This window comes from Clinocottus analis, unplaced genomic scaffold (genome assembly GCF_023055335.1).
Source record: "Clinocottus analis isolate CAN_PGR_092001 unplaced genomic scaffold, fCliAna1.0.p SCAF_22, whole genome shotgun sequence".
Classification (NCBI taxonomy): Eukaryota; Metazoa; Chordata; class Actinopteri; order Perciformes; family Cottidae; genus Clinocottus; species Clinocottus analis.
In genome coordinates, this window is record NW_027175954.1 from 11,107,425 (window position 1) to 11,126,576 (window position 19,152).

A 19,152-nucleotide genomic window follows, 5' to 3' on the forward strand; every position below is an offset into this window, starting at 1 on the left:
TTGTACGGCGTCGAGCTTCTGCTGATTTCTCTCTCCGCATGTGAATTTGAGTCTCCTTCAGCAGAGACGTCTGCAGTGAGCGATGGAGTTCAACATCTGCTCAGCATGACATGACATAACCTGTGCATCTTGTGTGTGTGGACAGAGGGCTAAAATGACTCAAACCTGAAATATAGAAGTGTGAACACACACAGATGCAACACACACAGACTATGGTACACTCCCCAGCTTCATCCTTCTTACCCCATCGCTGCCTCTCCCTGTGCTGCTGACCTACATACTGCAGCATCATAGTTACATAACCAGCCAGGGCTGTTGATCACCACAGGCAGCGCAGCCCCCCCCCCCCCCCCCCCCCCCGCCTGCCCATCACACACACACACACACACACACACACACACACACACACACACACACACACACACACACACACACACACACACACTTACCAGCCTTCATTGACTTCCTTGGACAATTCAAAGTAAAAAAAAAAAATCCAGTGTCAGACACCTGAGGGACCGGTTGATTTTATTGGTGTGTGTTGGGCAAACATTGAGACATAAATCGATATGAGGTCAAACAAAAATCTGAAGATCTGAACGACGATTGTCATCTGGCTACGTCTTGAGTCACTGCCGTATGAGAGACATTCATTAAATTGGATGTTTACAAAGCAACATGCCTGACCTAAATTCCAGTAAATAAATTACCTAAAATCATGAGAATAAGCTTAACTCTTTCATAAGAGGTCACTATAACCCATTTAAACAGGAATAATGGTCTACAATCATAGGAAAATGTCATGAAGATTTCCAATAGATAATCAGATTAGCTTTGAGGCAATAATAAGTCTGTGTGTGTAATTAATGTCAGCTTGATAAACGGATACGTGGACGTAGCCGCAGGCAGCAACAAGAGAGAGCTTCGTTATGAGTTTGTTCAAGTTTAGACGGTGGAGGCATGTGACGTAACCCTCCCTCCCTCAGCCCTTCCCTCTGAATAACCTCTCTCTCTCTCTCTCTCTCTCTCTCTCTCTCTCTCTCTCTCTCTCTCTCTCTCTCTACAGTCCATCCTCTCCCATCCCTCCTCATTGACCTACTTTAACTCCTCTGGCTCGTTTTCACATGCTCCGCACAATACAAAACAGCTTTTACAGCTCAAAGAGAGGCTGAGAAAAAAAAAATGGACGAGTGAGAGAGAGAACAAGAGACACAGTGGATGGAGGAGGGAGGAGGGAGGAGGGAGGGAGGGGGAAGTAGAGGAGAGAAGTGAGGACAGGAGAGTGCACTACGAAGCACTGCGGTTTTCTCAGGAATGTCACCTTGTTCTCGTTGGCTGGTGGGTGGCATGCAGGGCAAAAGTGAACTACATTAGTGAACGCACAAAAACCAGCAGGTCGCTCTGTGGCCAGCTGCTTCCTCACATGTCTGTATCTGTCTTCTATTTGGAAATGAGATGAAGGACTAGCGAGTGTACACGAGGAGTAATGTGGATGCATTAACTTTGCGTCACAACATTTTAATAAGTAATACACACAGTGAGTCTTTGTTGACTGTGCAGAGATTCCCAAGTAATTTGAGAGTTTCCTGGAAATTGCGTAAACGTCAGTATCTGAAAGGCTCTTGTTCCTGTAATGGCTCTTGTGTAAGTAACCCTTGTCGGTGACACGCTCTGCCCATTCCCATCAGCTATTGGTTCATTAACAGCAGGGTCAGATGGCGGCTGCCACACAGGGTGACACAGTTTTCTCTCAAGACTGTTGTGTAACTTGTTTGTGCTAGTTTCACTCAGTTACATTCTGTGGTTCTTCTCTCTTCTTTTGTCCGGCTGAAGCACATCTGCTAAAGTATTTGCTCATTTCTGGACTACATCAGAGACAGAAAGCTATTATGTAATGTTGCTTATGTGGAAGTACTACTTGATGAAATACCACTTAGTTTGTGGGCATGAGCTGTAACTCAGTGTAAAAGGAGCCAGTTCGCTCTACTTTTATCCGAGTCTGGCTTATTCAACTTCCTGAATCAACTAACTGGCACGTTGAAGTCTACAATCAAGCTCTTCTGTTTTCCTGTGCTTTTTATTTGTTCAAACAGCCTTTTTAGTGTAGTTTGTTGGGCTAATTCTTTGCTGTGGCCAGTTCAGCAGCTACATAGCAATCACTTCAAGTTTTGACTCTTACATGAAAGAAAAGACAGAAACAACCTCACATCTCTCCCAGCCCCCGAGGGAAATGTTTGGTTCGAGCTGCAAACTAATTCTTAACTCTGTCTTCTGCTCGGTGCTGGCCAGGTATTGCTGAAAGATGGTGAAATTGCTCAGAAGAGCTGAGGGGAATTACAGTCTCTGATAACTCTTATGTCTCGAACCGACTTCTCTCACATTACACAACATAGTAATCAATTGTTAGCGTTCAAATTCTGATTAGTGCTGTTTTACTTTTCCTATAAACTGTCTTGTAACGTGTTTATTTATGTTATGCAAACCTCAAAGCTTAAATTGACCTATGTATTCTACTTGCAACCAGTTAAAAGTAATTTTCACAATTTAACCCATATTTTATTTTGAGCTAACTGCTCAAACTTGAGTTTTTCTGAGAAGTATTAATTCTTGATTACTGAATATATATCTTGATCTACTGAATCCCTGTGAGCAAACGGCCTGTTTGTGATGTGTACTTTTGGTCTTCATTGCAGCACAAATATATTCCATGAGGTAAAGTTTAGCCAACAGGTTCCTCCTGCGCTTCTGCGCCACACAGTCCGAGTGTTGTTCCAACTTGTTTTGTTTGACTGAATCTCTGCCAGGAGGCGGGAGGAATAAAGTGATGAGTTGGTGAACCGGTGAAGTTTTTCTGGCTCACACTGAGCTGTACTGGCAGACTGAGATGTCTGTGAGCTGTGAATCAACTGGTTAGTCTTCTGCTAGAAAAAGACTGCGTCACTTTCACATTGCATTTCACAAGAGCGACTCAAAAAGTTCAAAAGAGGTGTAAATAAATTCAACAACCTTTTATTTTTTTTCTCCATTTTGAATCTTTCACAATCAAAAATGAGTGTTTTTTTTTATAACCATTTTGCATATCCACATGAAGTATAGCAATACATAATCACTTCTGGACAAGCCTTATTAAAAAAATTATTTTTTTTCATTTTCGGAAAACAACAAAGGTTATACGATAACACAGAGTACAAATGGTAACTGGGGCATAGGGACTTGATGGGTAAATACACAGCACAACCAGGAAGAGCATAGAGCAAAATGTCACAACAGGATGACAGAAAAATCCACGTAATAATAGCCCAAATATAATAAAAAATAACAATATTAATAAAATAATAATAAAATAATGACAGCAGTATACAAGAGATAGAGACAACTTTACATTTATACATAGTGGCCGGAGGCAGGCACCAGGACGTGAAACAGTTAAACTTGTACACATTGTAGCTAAAACAACTCAGTGCAGAGGTGAGTGGGACTGTTAAGACATCGGCCGAGTCGGGACAAGGGACAACACAATAAAGAGGCACCTTATGAAGAGAGAGCAGCTTTGCTGGTTTGCGACTGGAGAGCCATTTAATTTATTAGACGGACAATATTTGTCTGGAAATGAAGATGTATTGATTTTCGTTGAACGGCTGGCAGGCGAGGCTTGCCTTGTGCTCGTCAGGTTTTGCAGACGGCAATGTGTGACTGCATGGCCTTAACTGATATGCAAATAACTGGCCCTGACAGCTTTGAGTGTCAAAGAACTCGTTTCACCTGAATGAGGCCCCTGATCAATAAATCGGAAAAAAGTGTACCTTTTTTCTTCTTCTTTTTTTTTTTTTACTTCATTTTAACAAGTTGGCAAACTTTTAGTTCAAAGTCTTTGAGTCATTTTTTAGAGACAAAGAGCATCTATACTAGGTGTCTTAACAAGAACAAACCAATCTCTTTTAAGTCTATGAATTTTGCATCCCACTGCTTTCTTTTTTTTTGTTTTTGCCACTTTTTTCTTCTTAAAATATATATTCCTTATATGCAAATGTGTATGTCACAGTAATATACAATCTAAGTGCTTCTGAAGTAAAGGGGACTTGTATGTGCAGATGATAAGTGGATGGCAGGTCAAATGGTACAGGTGTGTTCAGAGGAAGGAAGAATGTAACTATTTGCCAAAAAGGGAGACACTACAGGAGGGATGTGTATTCTTTGGTCAAAGGAATATTCCCATAATGCCACGAGAAACGCTGGCCAGCCACCAAGGCAGTTTACAATAATGAATAATTGAATAATGTTTGAATTTTCCTCAAGGGAAATGTCCCAAACTCAAGCTCTGAAGAGTTTCATTCTGGCCCCTCCCTCATTAAGTGATCCATCCTTTTCATTAGAGGGGTAGATGGGAGGTAGGAGAAGAGCAAAGGGAAGAGGAACAGGTGACACAGTGAAACTTGGTGATATCACATCCTAAGTGCACCTCACCTAGGTGAACTGTCTGTCTTGTAAGGTGGCGATGTGAGTCATAAAAATGCTCGTATTTGTCCTTAATCTCGCCTCTTGTTGCGCCCATCCCTGCTGCTGGATCCCTTTTTCCCTCCCTCCTTTGTATCCTCCGCCCTCTCATTTAGAGAATTGACCTCCTCCTCATACTCAGTCTCATTCTCCACCCCTTTGCTCTCCCCGTTGCTCTGGGTGCTGTGAGGGTTGGTGGGCAGCGCTAGGTAAGGGTGCTGAGGCAAACTGGGAGAGGGGGACATGGAGGTGTTGACTGTTGCCTCCATCTGTAGTCCTGCTGCCCCATTGGACAGAGCTCTGTACTTGAGGCGGAGCTTGTGGGGCAGGGCGGTGCCTTTGACCTCAGCTTGGAACTCGCCATGCGAACCGGCGGCTCCCACCACCTTCTGGTGGTAGCTGCTGATGTCTGAGGAGGAGGAGGAGGGGGACTCGTCGTCCGTGGAGCCCTCCTTATCAGAGCTACGAGGGTCCCCGTCACTGGAGGAGGTGTCTTTAGTGGAGGAGTTCTCCTGGAAGAAACCACCAGCTCGCGGGCCTCCCTCGTAGGTGAGCACGGGGGGGTCTTCATGCAGTGTGTTGAGGTAGCCGTTGTGCTGTGGGAAGGAGGACTTGCCCTCCTCGGTGTTGTTGATCAGTTTCGGGGCAAAGGGGTTCTGGTGGTTTTCTGCATGCTGAAGACTCCTCTCCTGACTCTGGTAGCTGTAGTGCTCATGATGGCTCTCGCGCTGCTGTTGGCCGTTGGGATCGTACCTTTGCTGCCGCTCCTCTGTGGCCTCCGCGTGATCATTAGTGTATTCGTACTGCGGTGAGTCCATTGTTTTTGTCCTCTCTAGTTTCTCAGCCACCTCGGTGATGGTCACCGAGCAGTCAGTGAACTTGGAGGTCGACGTGTGCTGGCCATGCTGCAGCGGTCTGCTCCGCTGGTCCTCGTGCCTCTGGGTCTCCATGGGGTAACAGCCGCTGCTGGAGCGGTACAAGATGACGCTCCTCTGCGCAGACGTTGCCTGAGGCGCTGGACTTGAGGCCTCCACGTGGCGCTGCTGCTGCTGCTGCTGCTGCTGCTGGTAGTCCATGACACTTTCAGCCAATGGCACGTTCTGCTGTTGAGGAGTAACCAGTGAGGCAGTGTGGTCGCCATGATAAGCCCCACTTTGCATATCATCGGACGCCCCGTTGCCTTCCAGTCTGGCCATCTCCATACTTGAGGGCTCTGTCTTGATGTTGAAGCCCATGGGCTCTGGGCTGTCTCTGGAGGAGCTGTCAGACATGTCAGAGGCGGAGTCCCGGGGAGAATACTGGTGGAGCATGCTGTGGCGCTCACCCCGGCTCGACTGTTCAGTTTCAGATGAGTCTGAATTCAGCATCACCTGGGATGCACTGGAGTAGCCGCTGCTTGAGAGGTAGGCGTTACTATTTGGGGTGCCATTGCTGCTCCCGCTACTACTGTTGACGCTAGCAGCGCTGTTGGAGATCTGCTGACTTTTCTCCATGTAGGAGGCCGTGCTGATGAGGCCAAAGCGCAACTTGAGCTGGAGGAGCTCCGTTTTTATGCGAACATTCTCCTCATTCAGCGCCATGACCCGGTTCTCCAGCACCATGTCATTGAGGCGACGCTTTTCCCTTGAGCGCTTGGCTGCTTCATTGTTCTTCCTCCGTTTTTCCCAATAGGAAGCGTCTTTCTTCTCATCAGAAATAAACTCTCGCTTGCGACGGGAGCTCGCACTCGACTTGGAGCCTTTAGACTGACGGCTGACCCGCGCTCCTCCGCCTTCAGGAGTCGGGGATGGGATGCTGCCACTGTAGGAGGAGAAAGTATCGACCTCCATGGCATTTTTGTTGCTGGTGGATGGGATGTGTAGACTCAGACTTTCCATTTTTTCCCAGCGAGGGGCAAGAGTCTAACTCTAGCAAAGGGTAAAAGGGGAAAGGGAAAAAATGTAAAACTATATGAGCCTTCTGCTCTGTTACTAAGTAGTTTGACCTAAGTTGTAGGATCTGCAAAAACTTCTCGATGAGGTAATTGTGCTCCTTGAAGGGGATAGCCTCATTGATTTGTTACTTATTTTCTCAATCAAAACGTTCAAGTGTCCATATTAGCCAAGAAGATCAAAAAGAGGGGGAACTCCACAAAAACCTCAGACATTGAACTCGTGTTCTGAACCCCAAAAAAAAGAAACAAGTTTGTATTCTCCGCAATGAGTCTTTCAGCTGCCACGGCAATCAGATCAGAGCAGTCTCCGAAGTCTTGTTGCGGGTAATTTTGAGTTCATCTGCGTCTTCCTCAATCTTTAGCAGAGCTGTGATGTCAGTCAAGATGCTGCACTATTTCTCTGTGTGTCTTCCAGAGGATGTAGGTCAGTCTGTGTAGTTTAGGGCTCCTGAGGATCCGGCTTCTGTGCTGCTGTTTGCTGACCACTGGAGACAGGCAGAAAAAGGGAGAGGGAAAAGGAAGAGACAGCGTTAGATAAGCTGTTAAAAAAAACACTGCAGTTTTTAGTAACATACACTGTGTGTATATTTCAGTCAGGTAAAATCAACTTATGAACTGTAGTACAAAGCTTACATGTGGGTCGAAATCTCGAACTCTTGAGATCAACACACAACACGTCTATCACCCAGCACCAAAAATCTATGGCGTAATACCCAATTCGGTAATGTTTGCCTATCTAGTCTTTGTTTTAATGACTTCACAGAGAAAAGGAGTGTCCATGTAGCAGCACACTGTGTGGTTGTGACTGGGATTATGCATACTGTATGTGCTGCTGCTGCTGCTGCTGCTGCTGCTGCAGAGCTCTTGTGTAAGACGCTGCTGTCATAGTCACATAACAGGACTGAGCCGGGCTGACCCGGTGCCAGCTCTGCAGAGACTGGCAGATAAAGGGATGAGGGAGGCGGGGTTGGATAAGGATATGATGTATCATCACACACTAGGATATATTGTTGTCATTAGAGTCTGGTAAATGATGGAAAAAATGACGTGCAATTATATTTTGAACTTTTACATTTTATTTTCTAAAATGCAAAACCATTTAAAGTAGTTGCATCATGTTAATGGAGAGGCTGAAATGGTCCTATTGGAGTGGACACGTCTGTGTGTGTTTTTGGGTTAGGAGGAGACTTCCATCAAAGAGGCAATGTCTCAGTTTCTCAAGTTGCTGTCACACTGTCTGAATTTACACAACACCACAACCATTATGCAATTACAACACTGTCGCTCGACAGGAAGCCCTGCCCACCCAACATGCTTTGCATTAATAACCATGCTGAACGCAGCGCGAATGGATGTTGACGGCAGTCCAACGTTACGTTATAAATAACCTGATCTATTCTGCACCTGTTTTTGGATGGATTCCTTTGGTTCTCTCACTGCGCAGAATAGCACAGTTGATATGAAATAAAAACGTATCACTACACTGAGCTACGGAGCTCATTACAAACACAAAAACATCCTTCCATAACACACACATAAGAGAGAAGGTAATAATCTATACCCTGGGTATAAGGACTCCACAGGTGTCGATTTTCATTCTCAGCAACACTGGAATGAAACGTAGCACACATGTGACCTTACGGCTTCACTTGGTTGCTTTTATTGGCCTCATCCTTTGTGTTTACTATTTTTTTTTAGAGCGGGAACTTGAATAAGCACAAATTTCAGTTTGATGAACACTAACTTATCGAAATAGATTTACCTATTTCACCAAAGTCCAATTAGATTCTTTGTAATTGTTATCATTACAAGCCCCTTTAATGCAAATTTTCAATTTGTTTATCAAACAAGTAGCGCAGGTATGCAAATACAATATTGGTGTAGAAGGAACAAGTATTTTGATTATGCTATTGAAACAGAATGCAGAAAATGTACTGCAACTTCTTCACCAAGTACCTCAAAAACCACAGGAACACATTTGAATAGATATGATACACATCAGTTTAGGTATCTTTAAGTAGCCACAGTTTATTGTTCCCAAATCCCAAACCACTTACTTCTCATCTCATCATCAAGTCAATGTCATTACTATTTAATCCAATGTGCATCTTCTCCAGACTGGTTACAGCATTTATCTTCTTCCCCCAGATTCAATGACCCCGTTACATAGTCTCACATTCAAAAAACCCATACTGAGACCTTGAAACAGCTTGAATACTGCTCCGAATAGTTAACCATTTATTTGCCCGCGTCTGTTATGTTGTAACTCAGGGGCTAAGCCTCGGTAGGCTGCAGGCTACTCTTCAAACTGAACTTCCTCTTTAATGCCAAAACAAGGATTTTGTTTGCCTCCTCTCAAAGAAATGGAGTAAAGCTGCGCCGAACAGAAAGGGATTTGGACACAACCAACAACACATGTGGAAAAATGTAAGGTCAGCCCCTCCCTTGCTCCCCAACCCTGAATATTTTTCATAAAGACTTGCAAAGGAGGGAGGGAGGATGGTGAGGGGGTACAAAGGCACGCGGGAAGGAAGCATGCATCCGTCTGCGTTGTCCCACTGACCTAGAAACGACGCTAAGCAGTAAACACTCCGGTCTTTGACGGTGTGCCATAAAATAGGTCAGTGGGACTGCAAGGGAGGGAGGCCAGGATAGGGAAAGAGAGCATTAGAGAGCCCTCTATAAATAGAGTGACAGAAAGAGGTGAGGGGGGGAGGAAGCAGATCAGGGAAAGGGTGATGAGGGGAATTGGGTTGGTGGAAATGAGAGGAATTCTATAGAATTTGCAGCAGCGGGAATAAAAAAATAAACGTCTCTTTGTCATATGCCTAAAAATCAGATTAAGAAAGCCCCAGTGATGCAACATTAATCCCTGTTTTCTGAAAACCTTACGACGTCTTATGCATCAGTAGCAGATGAAAAAACAATAGTGAGAGATGGGGAGATGGCATTGACGTCAGAGCACACACCCATCGCTGCAGCCAAATTCACAAATAACAGGCTCTCTCTCAGGGCTGCATGGGGAGGGGCTGCTGTTGTTGCTCGTAACGTACGTGCTCTGAATTTCACTTGTTGCGGAGCAAAGCTTGTGTAATACATGCATATTACATCGCAGCACAAGCTACAGGTTACTGGCTGTGTGTAAATGCCCTGCAATCCCCCACTCCCCTCCCTCTCACTGTCCAATGTGCATGTTGTGCTCTGAATAAAATACGAGATTTATGATTGAATATAAAGAGAACTGTGCAAGGTACATTGAGTAATCGGCTCTTTGTGCAGAGGCTAATTTCTCATTTTATAACGAATGATTCACTGCAGTTAATGTAAGCAGTTTGTTTTCAGTGTTCTTGGCTGTAGAAAACACTGGTCTGAGGTAGTTACCAGGCACTTGCTACTCGGGAGGAATGCTTCACCTCTGACCTCCTCTAAGGCAAGTGTGAGTAAAGCTCATGGCATCCTCTTCCCCTCCTCCATCTTTTAAGTGATCCAACACCACACACGTGGAGGGGCCCCAGCTAGGAGCCTCCATTTTGCCACAGAGCGTTGTGTTGAGAAACAAGACGAGGAGACAAGACTCCAGACCTTCCATGTCAACAAGTGAGACCTATTGCCAAGTGCCATTTAACACTTCTTTCCAATACGACCTGTGCCTATGATTAGTGGCCGAATTCGAGACTATACAGCTTAATACACAATATTGAGAGAAAGTTACACATTTGGGGAAGAGTGAATCTAATATGCATTTCCAAATAAATAAGTATGAACTTATTATTAAATGTAAATATTTGCATCATGTTCTTTCAAGTGTTTTGAACCTTACTTGGCATGTGACCTATATATTTTTGACTTAAATATTTTTTTTAATTTTGTATCTAACATATTGACTACTACACACTAAACTAGGACATGGGGTTGAGTAGCCATAGTTTTTAAACTCTGTGAGCCCACAGCTTGTTCTGTGAGCCTCATGTGTCCCCTCACCCTGACACAGGTCTGACCTATATTCAGAGAGCTGGCTGGGACGGAGCGACGCAGACGCCTCTGAAACCAGACCAGCTGGCACAGACGGACTAACAGCTACCAGAACTCGGCCGAGCTTCTCCAGACAGGGGTTTCCATGCATTGCATCACATCCTGGATCTTCACATGTTATTTTAATTGCACAACAGTCAGTTGCTAAGATCTTGAGATGCGAGTATTCTGTACCAGAAAAAAAATATTACTATCTGGTTCAAGTTTTTTATGTTCCTTGTTGTTTTTTGAAAGGGGGGAAGTTAAAAATAACTCATAGACGCTGAGCAGCTGTGTTACGTCAATGATGAAAGCGTTTCTAAAATGTCTTATCTGTTTAAGTAATTAGGATGTAGTGTTAATCTAGGTATGAATGACGGGAGGAAAGAGCGGGGTGTGAACGGGAATCAATTACAGGCCTCTCTGTCCCGAGAGAGAGCTGCTGTTTATTGCTTCTCCCTGCTGTGTGCCGGTTATGTCATACCCTCCAACTCCCTCAAAGCAAAGCTCTGTGCTTTACTTAACACACCTCATGAGAACAAAAAAAAAGAATCACAGTGACTCACTTTGAATGAAAATCAGACATTTTGTTTCTCCTTTGAACTTGGAACATCTAGAGATCTTTTAGTAATCTAACAGAGGAAAATGCTCCGAACATTTGGAGAAAGGGGAGTTTTATAAAAGCATAAGCATGAAAAAAAGACATTTACTTAACATGCCCCCCCCTCCTAAAATTCTCTGTAATACTCTTACATATAAATAAACTCTCTATTTAATATTAACACAGCACATATGTATATCCTGAACACATAACGATGTTGGACATTTTTAATACAATCTATTTTTAAATATGTTATATCCTCCTCTCTGACCTGAGTTTGAATTTTATATATACATATATATTGAAATTGTGGCATTGGCAGTATCCTTTATCTTAATTAGTATCCAGAAAAAAAGCAGATACTTTAGCTAATCCTCACTAATGTTTGCATCAGGCAGACACCCAAAAAGACAAATGAATAAAAACAGCCATAGTGAACAAGTGACCTACATATAAGCGACAAACATACAAACAGCAGCATGCCACGTGCAGGAGCTAATATATGCTAGTGCCCTGTGTGTCTGCATTAACCAGACAACACAGACCGAGATCCGCCGCTGCCCCCATTCCCTGGAAAACACCACCATGCGGGAAATAACCTCGCCTTGACATTGAACACGCAACGTGGGACGCGGCCAATCGCGTTTTCCGCTCCTTTTATAAGGGACATGTCCAAACCCCACTCGTTAAAAACGCCACAAAGTGGCATGATTCGCCCCCAGAGCGCCGTGTTCAATGTGACAAAACCAGCCGCAGACGTCTCAAAGTCACGGACGCGCGGACCTGCCGGCGGCGCCGGGAGTCGCCATGTGAACAATAACCGGCCATGAGCACCGCGTCCTCGTCTCCATCCACTCATTCATACACGAGAGCTAATACAGAGAGAGAGACAAAGAAGAGACAAAGACAAAGCCTTCCGCGCAGTCATAACATACCTTTCCATGTCCTGGAGGTGGGGGAGAGAAAAAAATGATGCAGGCTTCCCCGACACAAAAGCTGTCTCGCTCCCGTTTCCTCCTTTCCTTTCCTTGCGCCTTTAGAAGAAACCTCCCCAAAAAAAAAAAAAAAAAAAACCGGAAAGTTTTCGTCTTCTTCTGGAGCCGGTGCGCGGGTCCTTTGTGGTGGAGTCAGTGGGTCGGCTGGGTGCCGTGTCTGTGTCTTGACTCTGGCTGCCTGCGTGGTGTGTGCTGCCGGACACTTTGCTCCAGTTTCTCCGGCTCCCTTTCTGGAGATATGTGTTAGTAGGTCAGCGGTTGCATAACAGCTCTTAGGCTGCCTCGTCACGCTTTTGTCCTCTATCTCTCCGCGCGAGAGTCTCTCTCTCTCTCTCTCTCTCTCTCTCTCTCTCTCTCTCTCTCTCTCTCTCTCTCTCTCTCTCTCTCTCTCTCTCTCATTATCCCTCTACTCTTTTTTTATCTCCATCTTTTCCACGACGTAATACAATCTCTTTCACGGGAGTTTATAACTTTTTACGCGGACATCATGTTATACTGAGAGGTCCAATAATAGCATGTACCAGCATGCCCTTCAAGGGTTATGTCCCTGTTGTCTCTGGTCTTGTGATATTTTTTCAAGGTGATGATTTGTATTTGGAATGCAAAGCAAATGTGGACTTTCAGTGGAAGGATGTTGAATGACTTGTTCAAAAGATAACATATACAATATGCTGTGATCCTTCCATTTTTAAGAGGAGACTGTAAAACTACAGGACAGTTGATATTTTAATCTGTGCGTTTATTTTGCAGAAACATTTTCACATTAAAACATGTGTAACTACATGTGGGAAGACCAAATGGAGAGTCTAAATGTCCTCACCAACCCACTTATTACGTTGTTACATATGAAAATCATGTTGAAAATGAGTTGCATTGTGAGAACACATGTTCTTGTCACTCTCCTTTTCCTTTTTAGGGTAGTCTATTTGAAGTCTCTCACAGCACAGAGGTTACATCCTGTTATCTTTGTATGAATCACAACATGTTAAACCCGTTGTGTTTGCAGTGGCTCTTTGTTCACACATTAAGGATGTTATTGTGTTATTGATCGAAACATTGGCAATGATTTTCTACTTTTTGGTATTAATAGCATTGTTGACTCTGAAATTGAGTATAACAGGAAAAAAAATCATTTCCTCTCAACTATAATAAATCACTTGATCATTTTTTGCTTTTTGTTTATCTGAACGTGTATTATCTGCTTATGAGCTTTTCTATTATCCCATGAAGCCCGTTGTCCTCATTTCCACTACATTTCATGAGCAGTTACGTCAGCCCTGTTTGGTATCAGACACACATTCACTTCCAACCCACTTTTTCACTCACATCCCTTCCCCCTGCTTTGTCTCCAACCACACACGTGAACCCATTCACCGCGAGCATGCGCACGCACGCACACACACACACACACACACACACACACACACACACACACACACACACACACACACACACACACACCACCACCACCACCACTAGACCATGTTGGGGAAACGGTGGCCTTGAACATGTCTAGCTCCTCCCCCACCAGTCCACTGGTATAACCACCAACCCCCAACATATTCCTCATCTGCCTCTGCATGCAGGCATTCCCTTGGCAACTGTGGTGTGTTGGTGCCTGCCTAGCAACCAGAAGGCTCTCACTCCTTCCTATATGGCTCGTGGCATGGGGGGTTTGCAGCCTGGGCTTGATGAAGATGGATTGCAAACAAAAGATCTCATGTGTATCTTGTGTTGTTGTCGTCCAGGCTCAAGCCTTTGCACGAGGCGTCTTCGCAGCAGGGTTACCTGTTTAACTTCACGTCAGCAGTAAATTAAATCTGGATCGGTCTCGTGAATGTCATTCTCAAGCGTCGGCCTCCTTCCTGCATTGTGCATTTTAAGTGAAGACTTGAAGGAGAAGCATTTAAAGGAGAGAGAGCTGCCCTTTGAACACAAAATGACATCCTTGCTTGTGCAGAATGTGTTACTACAGCAAGCACAATGGAGGAGGCGACCTCTAGTAACACTGCTGTGAATGAATGAAGGAATGGATGACGGTAATCCACACTGATGAAGACACTTGGCGCCACCTGGTGTTGATTAAAAAAAAGACCCACATTGAAAATGAAAATGTTCAAGAATGTGTTTTTCTTGAGAAAGAATAATGGCCTAAAGTCAGTTAATAATATGTTGAGACCACAATTAGTTATTTAGTTTATGCATTACTGCTTTCTGCCTCCAGCTGCTATCAGATTGCATTTCATGGAAGCTCTCCGGATGTTTATCTGCAGATTTGAACTCTTTCCAGGTGTTAATGTATTCTGAACCTGTACCCTTCACTTCCGTATGGGCCAATCAGTCTCCACCGCAGCTGCTTCATTGCTATAAATAGCATTCATACTGCTGACGTGATAGATGACTCATGCAGAGTCTCACTCCTCTGCATCCAAACACCACTCCCTGGCAATGTCCCCTCATTTCAGCGACCTTAGTTCAGTGAGGACTGACACAAGTTTTAAAAATTTAAAGCATTCATCAAAGGAAGTTAAGGCCATACATGAAATTCAAAAGGAAAGGGTTTTTTATTTATTTATTTATGACATACGTCACTCTTACGCAGTGCACATCTCCACTCCAGTGCCACACCTACAATTTATCTCTTCCGCAGCTGGATTTGCTGTTTCTTACCCGGCCTCTCCTCTCCTGGCCTGTCATGTAGTGCAAAGTGCAGTTTCAGTTTTTTCATAAATAAGCATAGAACCTTCATGCATAATGTATGGTTATGGCTGTGTCTCTGAAAATATGTGTGACCTTTAGAACAAACACAAAACATTGATGTATCTAAGTTATAAACAAGGATTTTATTCATATAATTTTGAAGACAGCAAATACTGCATGTGAAAAAGGCACTAAATGCTAGTTTGTCATGTAAAATTTACTGAATCTTTTTAAAGTCATAAGATTCACCAGTTGTTTATATGAAATACTATTTCATTTCCAAGTAGAGTCCACTTATTATGTATATTATAATTCTGAAGAAAGAAATGCACAGTTGTGACACCTTGCTATCATAAGATAAGTTAGATACACATACAGTAAACAATTACAAAAATCACAAAAACAATTCACAAAGAAAGTGTCAAAAGTATTTTTTCTTCAGGTCAGCACATAGTATTGGTACACACACAAACTGGTTTTTTTTAAAGAAGACAAACAGATGGCTTTTCCACATCAGAGTCCAGTGAACATGGATAAAGTGTTGTTGTTGTTCAGTGTTTCAGTTTAAACTGTACAGCCTCCTTCAAATTACAGGAAATCAACATGATCATGTGATGATTCTGTACAAAAATCACTTTTACTTTTGCATTTATTAATTAAGTAATATTTTAAAAGTTAAATTCGTTGGTGCTTTCTGGTTTACTCGGCTTTCCCAGTGAAACAGGTGTCGCAAATAAGGTTTGTCCGGTCAGAGGTAGCTGTTAACACAGAGGCTGCGCTGTACTGGAAGTCAGACGTGTGTAAGATCGATGGCTTGTGAAGATGTCGTGAGAAATCTGTCTTTTAACTTTGTCCTTGCGCTCAGGCTTTAAGCGATTTTGAGAGCAGCTGTTGCGAGAAGAGCCTCTTGAGCTGGGTCACTTCCTGAGACAAACAGCTGATCTGAGACCTGAGACTAACATCCTCTGTTGAACACTTGATGTCCCTGGAGTTCTGCAGAGAGGAGGAGTTATAATGTCCAGATGACGGACCCTGAGACTGCTGCTCTGGTCCAGCACAGGCCTCCTCCCCGGACCAAGGAGCCGGACTCTCTGTTTGATTGCCCCATCCTGCCTGCTGGTGGCTCGTCACCTGGATGTTCGGCCACACCGTGGCTACAGGTGGTCCGCTGTGTCTGGTGTCAGACAATGGAGACAACTCCCCTCCATCGCTGCAACCAGCAGGCCCTTTGAAGCGGAGTTTAAGGGGGAGGCTCCTCAAACCCTCATGCAAGTCTTGTCTGCTTGCATAGTGACTCCCGTTGGCCTCCATGTGACAGATGCGGGAGTCGTAGCCCCGCTGCTCCTCCATCTGCTCCATCGGAGAAGGTCCACCATGCTCACTTAGTGTGTCATCAAAAAACACAGGGCTGCCCACATTTGAGCCGCATGAGGTGGACACACCGGACTCCTCGGATACACTGTGACTTGAAAGGGGCCTGGCGCCCCTCTGTCCATAGGTGGGACCCTGCTGTGGAGGATGAGGGTGGATGCGGTGGGTGCTGAGCGGTGTATTGGGGTAAGTGGATCCATTATTGTGAGGTTGGTAGAAGTGTGTTGGTCTTGGTGTTGTGTGAGCACCGACAGGTGCAGAGAGAGGCAGAATGGAAACTTCAGATGAGTCTTTCACGAGGCCGAAGCGAAACTTCAGCGCCAACAGCTCGGCTCTCAGGCGGCCGTTCTCCTCCAGCAGGCCCATGACTCGGCTCTCTAAGACCATGTCATTGGCTCGCCTCTTCTCTCTGGACCGCTTGGCTGCCTCGTTGTTTTTTTTCCTCTTGTTCCAATAGCCTTCATCTTTCTTCTCGGTAGGGATGAACTCTCGTTTGCGGCGTGCATTGTTGCCGTTGTCCTCATCGCAGCTGCTGCCAGCCTTCGCTTCAGCGTCGGCAAGGCTCTCTTTACATTTGAGGGCAGAGGTGTGACTCAGGAGGGTTTGGGCCAGCTGGCCTGTGGAAGTCAGGATGGAAACGGCCTCATCAGGGAAGCACACAGCCTTTCCCAGAGGCCTGGTCTCTGGTCCCTCCACAGCCAGCGGTGAGGGCACTGACAGGTTCGGGATGACGCCTCCCACAGTCTGACCCGTCATGTTCAAACACTGATTTGACACTTGGGGGGAGCTGCGAGTGTGTGGGAACTTGCTTAAGGTTGGTGGTGCAGTGTGCTGTAATGGCACCACCTAGTGGTGAAAGATGCAGAAGTGATGAAGTGACCATTTGTTTACAAGGTAAACAGTAAATCAACATTTCATTGGTGCCAGTTGATAGTTGTAATACTTTTAATATTGGGAAAATAATAAATAATAATAACATTAAATAAATTACAATATTTTCAAATATATACAGGCATTGCAGTGGAATTAAACTATATTAATATAATTTATCAATGAGGAAATTTAAATTATATTATTGGAGCAATCAAATGACCATTAAAAAGTTAATAACAAGAGAAAAATATACTAAATATCAAATCGTAAAATGTATTTTAATTAATTATGGGGATTATTTGTTATTATTTGAAATGATTGACCCGTTATTTACAATAAGTGTTCAAATGTTTTCATTACAACCCTGAATCCTAAATAGACGACTGATGATTGAGCCATATATCACTACATGGAGATCGATCATCTCATCTGAAATGTCGTTATAGGAAACAAATCTTTCTTAAGATCAATTTAACTACATAAAAAAAAGCACAATTAAATCTCGGAAACATAAATTAGATGCTACTTACTCAAAACAAACAGCTGCTGAAACCGTTGGTGGAGGTGTCCTCATTCAGAGAGGAGACATGTGGAGCATTACAAGTCGCCTGCATGTTTCTGTCCTCCAGCTTTCTGCATTTCTTTCCTCGCTCATTGGTTCAGTTCGGGTCGGGTCCTCACCCGGGATGACCCACCCCCACTCCTCCTCCTCCTCCTCCTCCTTCTCCTCTTCCTCCTCCTCCGCCGCCTCCTCCGAGAAGGGAAGCCAGCTGAGTCAAACCAGCGGCGACATGCAGCAGAATAAACAAACAAACCCGCGCTGCAACCAACGCTGACAGGTTGTTTGAAAAGTATTTTATAACTCTAACACAAACACTTCATTGCCAGTTGAAGGATGTCGAAAGGTTGACATAAAAAAAATTTAAAAAAATGTATAGTCAACAGCCAAACTGTAGGGCAAGTCAACAACATGTAACGTTAGCGTTTAAGAAAAAGCACGTGACTGACGGAACGTATCTGCAGCCGCTGCGGCTCTTTATCTGCCAGTAAACACGCCATGTGTCGGATAATCAGCCAATCGACCCGAAGTGGCCCCTGGAGTTTCAACCCGTCCAACCCGTTGTTGGGTTTGCGCCAGTTGTGATACAACGCGTTTCATTGTGTAAAGTGACTGATAAATAGATAACGTTTAGCTAAATGCATTAACATTAACTATGTTTATGCCTTCTAGCAATACTAGCAAATTGACGTGAGGGGGAATGTGATCAGCTTTTAAGTAATTAGTCCCAAGAAAAACTACAAATTAGTGGATGCATGCAAATGATGATGGTGATGGTTGGTGAAAATGTCACACAGTTAAAGTGATCATAAGACAGTCTGTAACATGTTTACATTAGTTTAACAATTGTTTATAGTGTACTGACTAAATGAATCAATAGTCAGGTGGAATTTTCTATCATCCACTGGATGTTGGAGTTTTTTGGCATCCACATTTGAATTTGTAGAGTCCCTTTTTTAGTCTTATGAGCATTAAATTATGTAAACATACATTTTTTCGTAAATTTCCATCAACATTACACGATCAGACACACCAGAACCATCGTGAGGATGTTTAATGTCACTCACTCTGTGTGTTTTCTCCTTTTTCAGAGACTGAGGGTCTCTCTGTGTAAGAACAAAAGAAGCTTATCACTAGTTTACCGCACCTGTGAGTTAATGTATACATTTTATAATCATGTGTTGGAGATGAAGATCATAATGAGCCACACCGAGAGAGTGAGTCATTTGAATACCAGTTGATAGTGTGAATGGAAAACAGAGTTGTTGTTATGCAACACTCGGCGAGAGCATGTGAGGACTGTGCGTTGCTGGAAGTTCAGTTGGGGTGAGGTTGCTCAGAAAAAAGGAACATTGTTCCATGAGCGGTCTGCGGGACAGTGATACTTCCTCCCTGCACATGGAAATGCTTCACACACACTCTCTGTCTCTGTGTCAATCTCCGCAATTTCTCTAAAAGCAGATCAAAGAGGCACTCATTAATTAATCTAGTAACATCACTGTCACCATTGATCTCTTTCCATGACCTTGGCAGAAAAGTTTCAACATGTTGCTTCACGGCTCTGACATGCAGGGACTCAGGGGAGAGGTTGGGGTGAAATTCCATGAAAAGAAAA

At 44.0% G+C, this 19,152-nt stretch overlaps 2 protein-coding genes across 2 annotated transcripts; both read right to left on the reverse strand.

The window, feature by feature from the left end:
- Nucleotides 1–2,989: 2,989 nt before the first annotated feature.
- nfil3-5 (nuclear factor, interleukin 3 regulated, member 5) lies at nt 2,990–12,289 on the reverse strand. The gene is made up of 2 exons (XM_068589454.1): nt 11,975–12,289; nt 2,990–6,912 (listed from the first exon to the last, which is right to left on the reverse strand). The coding sequence occupies exon 2, from the start codon at nt 6,369–6,371 to the stop codon at nt 4,527–4,529; it is 1,845 nt and encodes a 614-aa protein (XP_068445555.1). The 5' UTR covers nt 6,372–6,912; nt 11,975–12,289; the 3' UTR covers nt 2,990–4,526.
- Nucleotides 12,290–15,365: 3,076 nt separating this feature from the next.
- LOC137793157 (uncharacterized) lies at nt 15,366–17,646 on the reverse strand. The gene is made up of 2 exons (XM_068589155.1): nt 17,509–17,646; nt 15,366–16,951 (listed from the first exon to the last, which is right to left on the reverse strand). Exon 2 carries the CDS (start codon nt 16,859–16,861, stop codon nt 15,596–15,598), a length of 1,266 nt encoding a protein of 421 aa, XP_068445256.1. The 5' UTR covers nt 16,862–16,951; nt 17,509–17,646; the 3' UTR covers nt 15,366–15,595.
- Between the last annotated feature and the right edge of the window lie 1,506 nt (nt 17,647–19,152).

What these genes read in the sequence shown, in the direction of transcription:
- LOC137793157 (XM_068589155.1), bottom strand. Translation starts at nt 16,861, where the DNA reads ATGACGGGTCAGACTGTGGGAGGCGTCATCCCGAACCTGTCAGTGCCC.
- nfil3-5 (XM_068589454.1), bottom strand. Translation starts at nt 6,371, where the DNA reads ATGGAAAGTCTGAGTCTACACATCCCATCCACCAGCAACAAAAATGCC.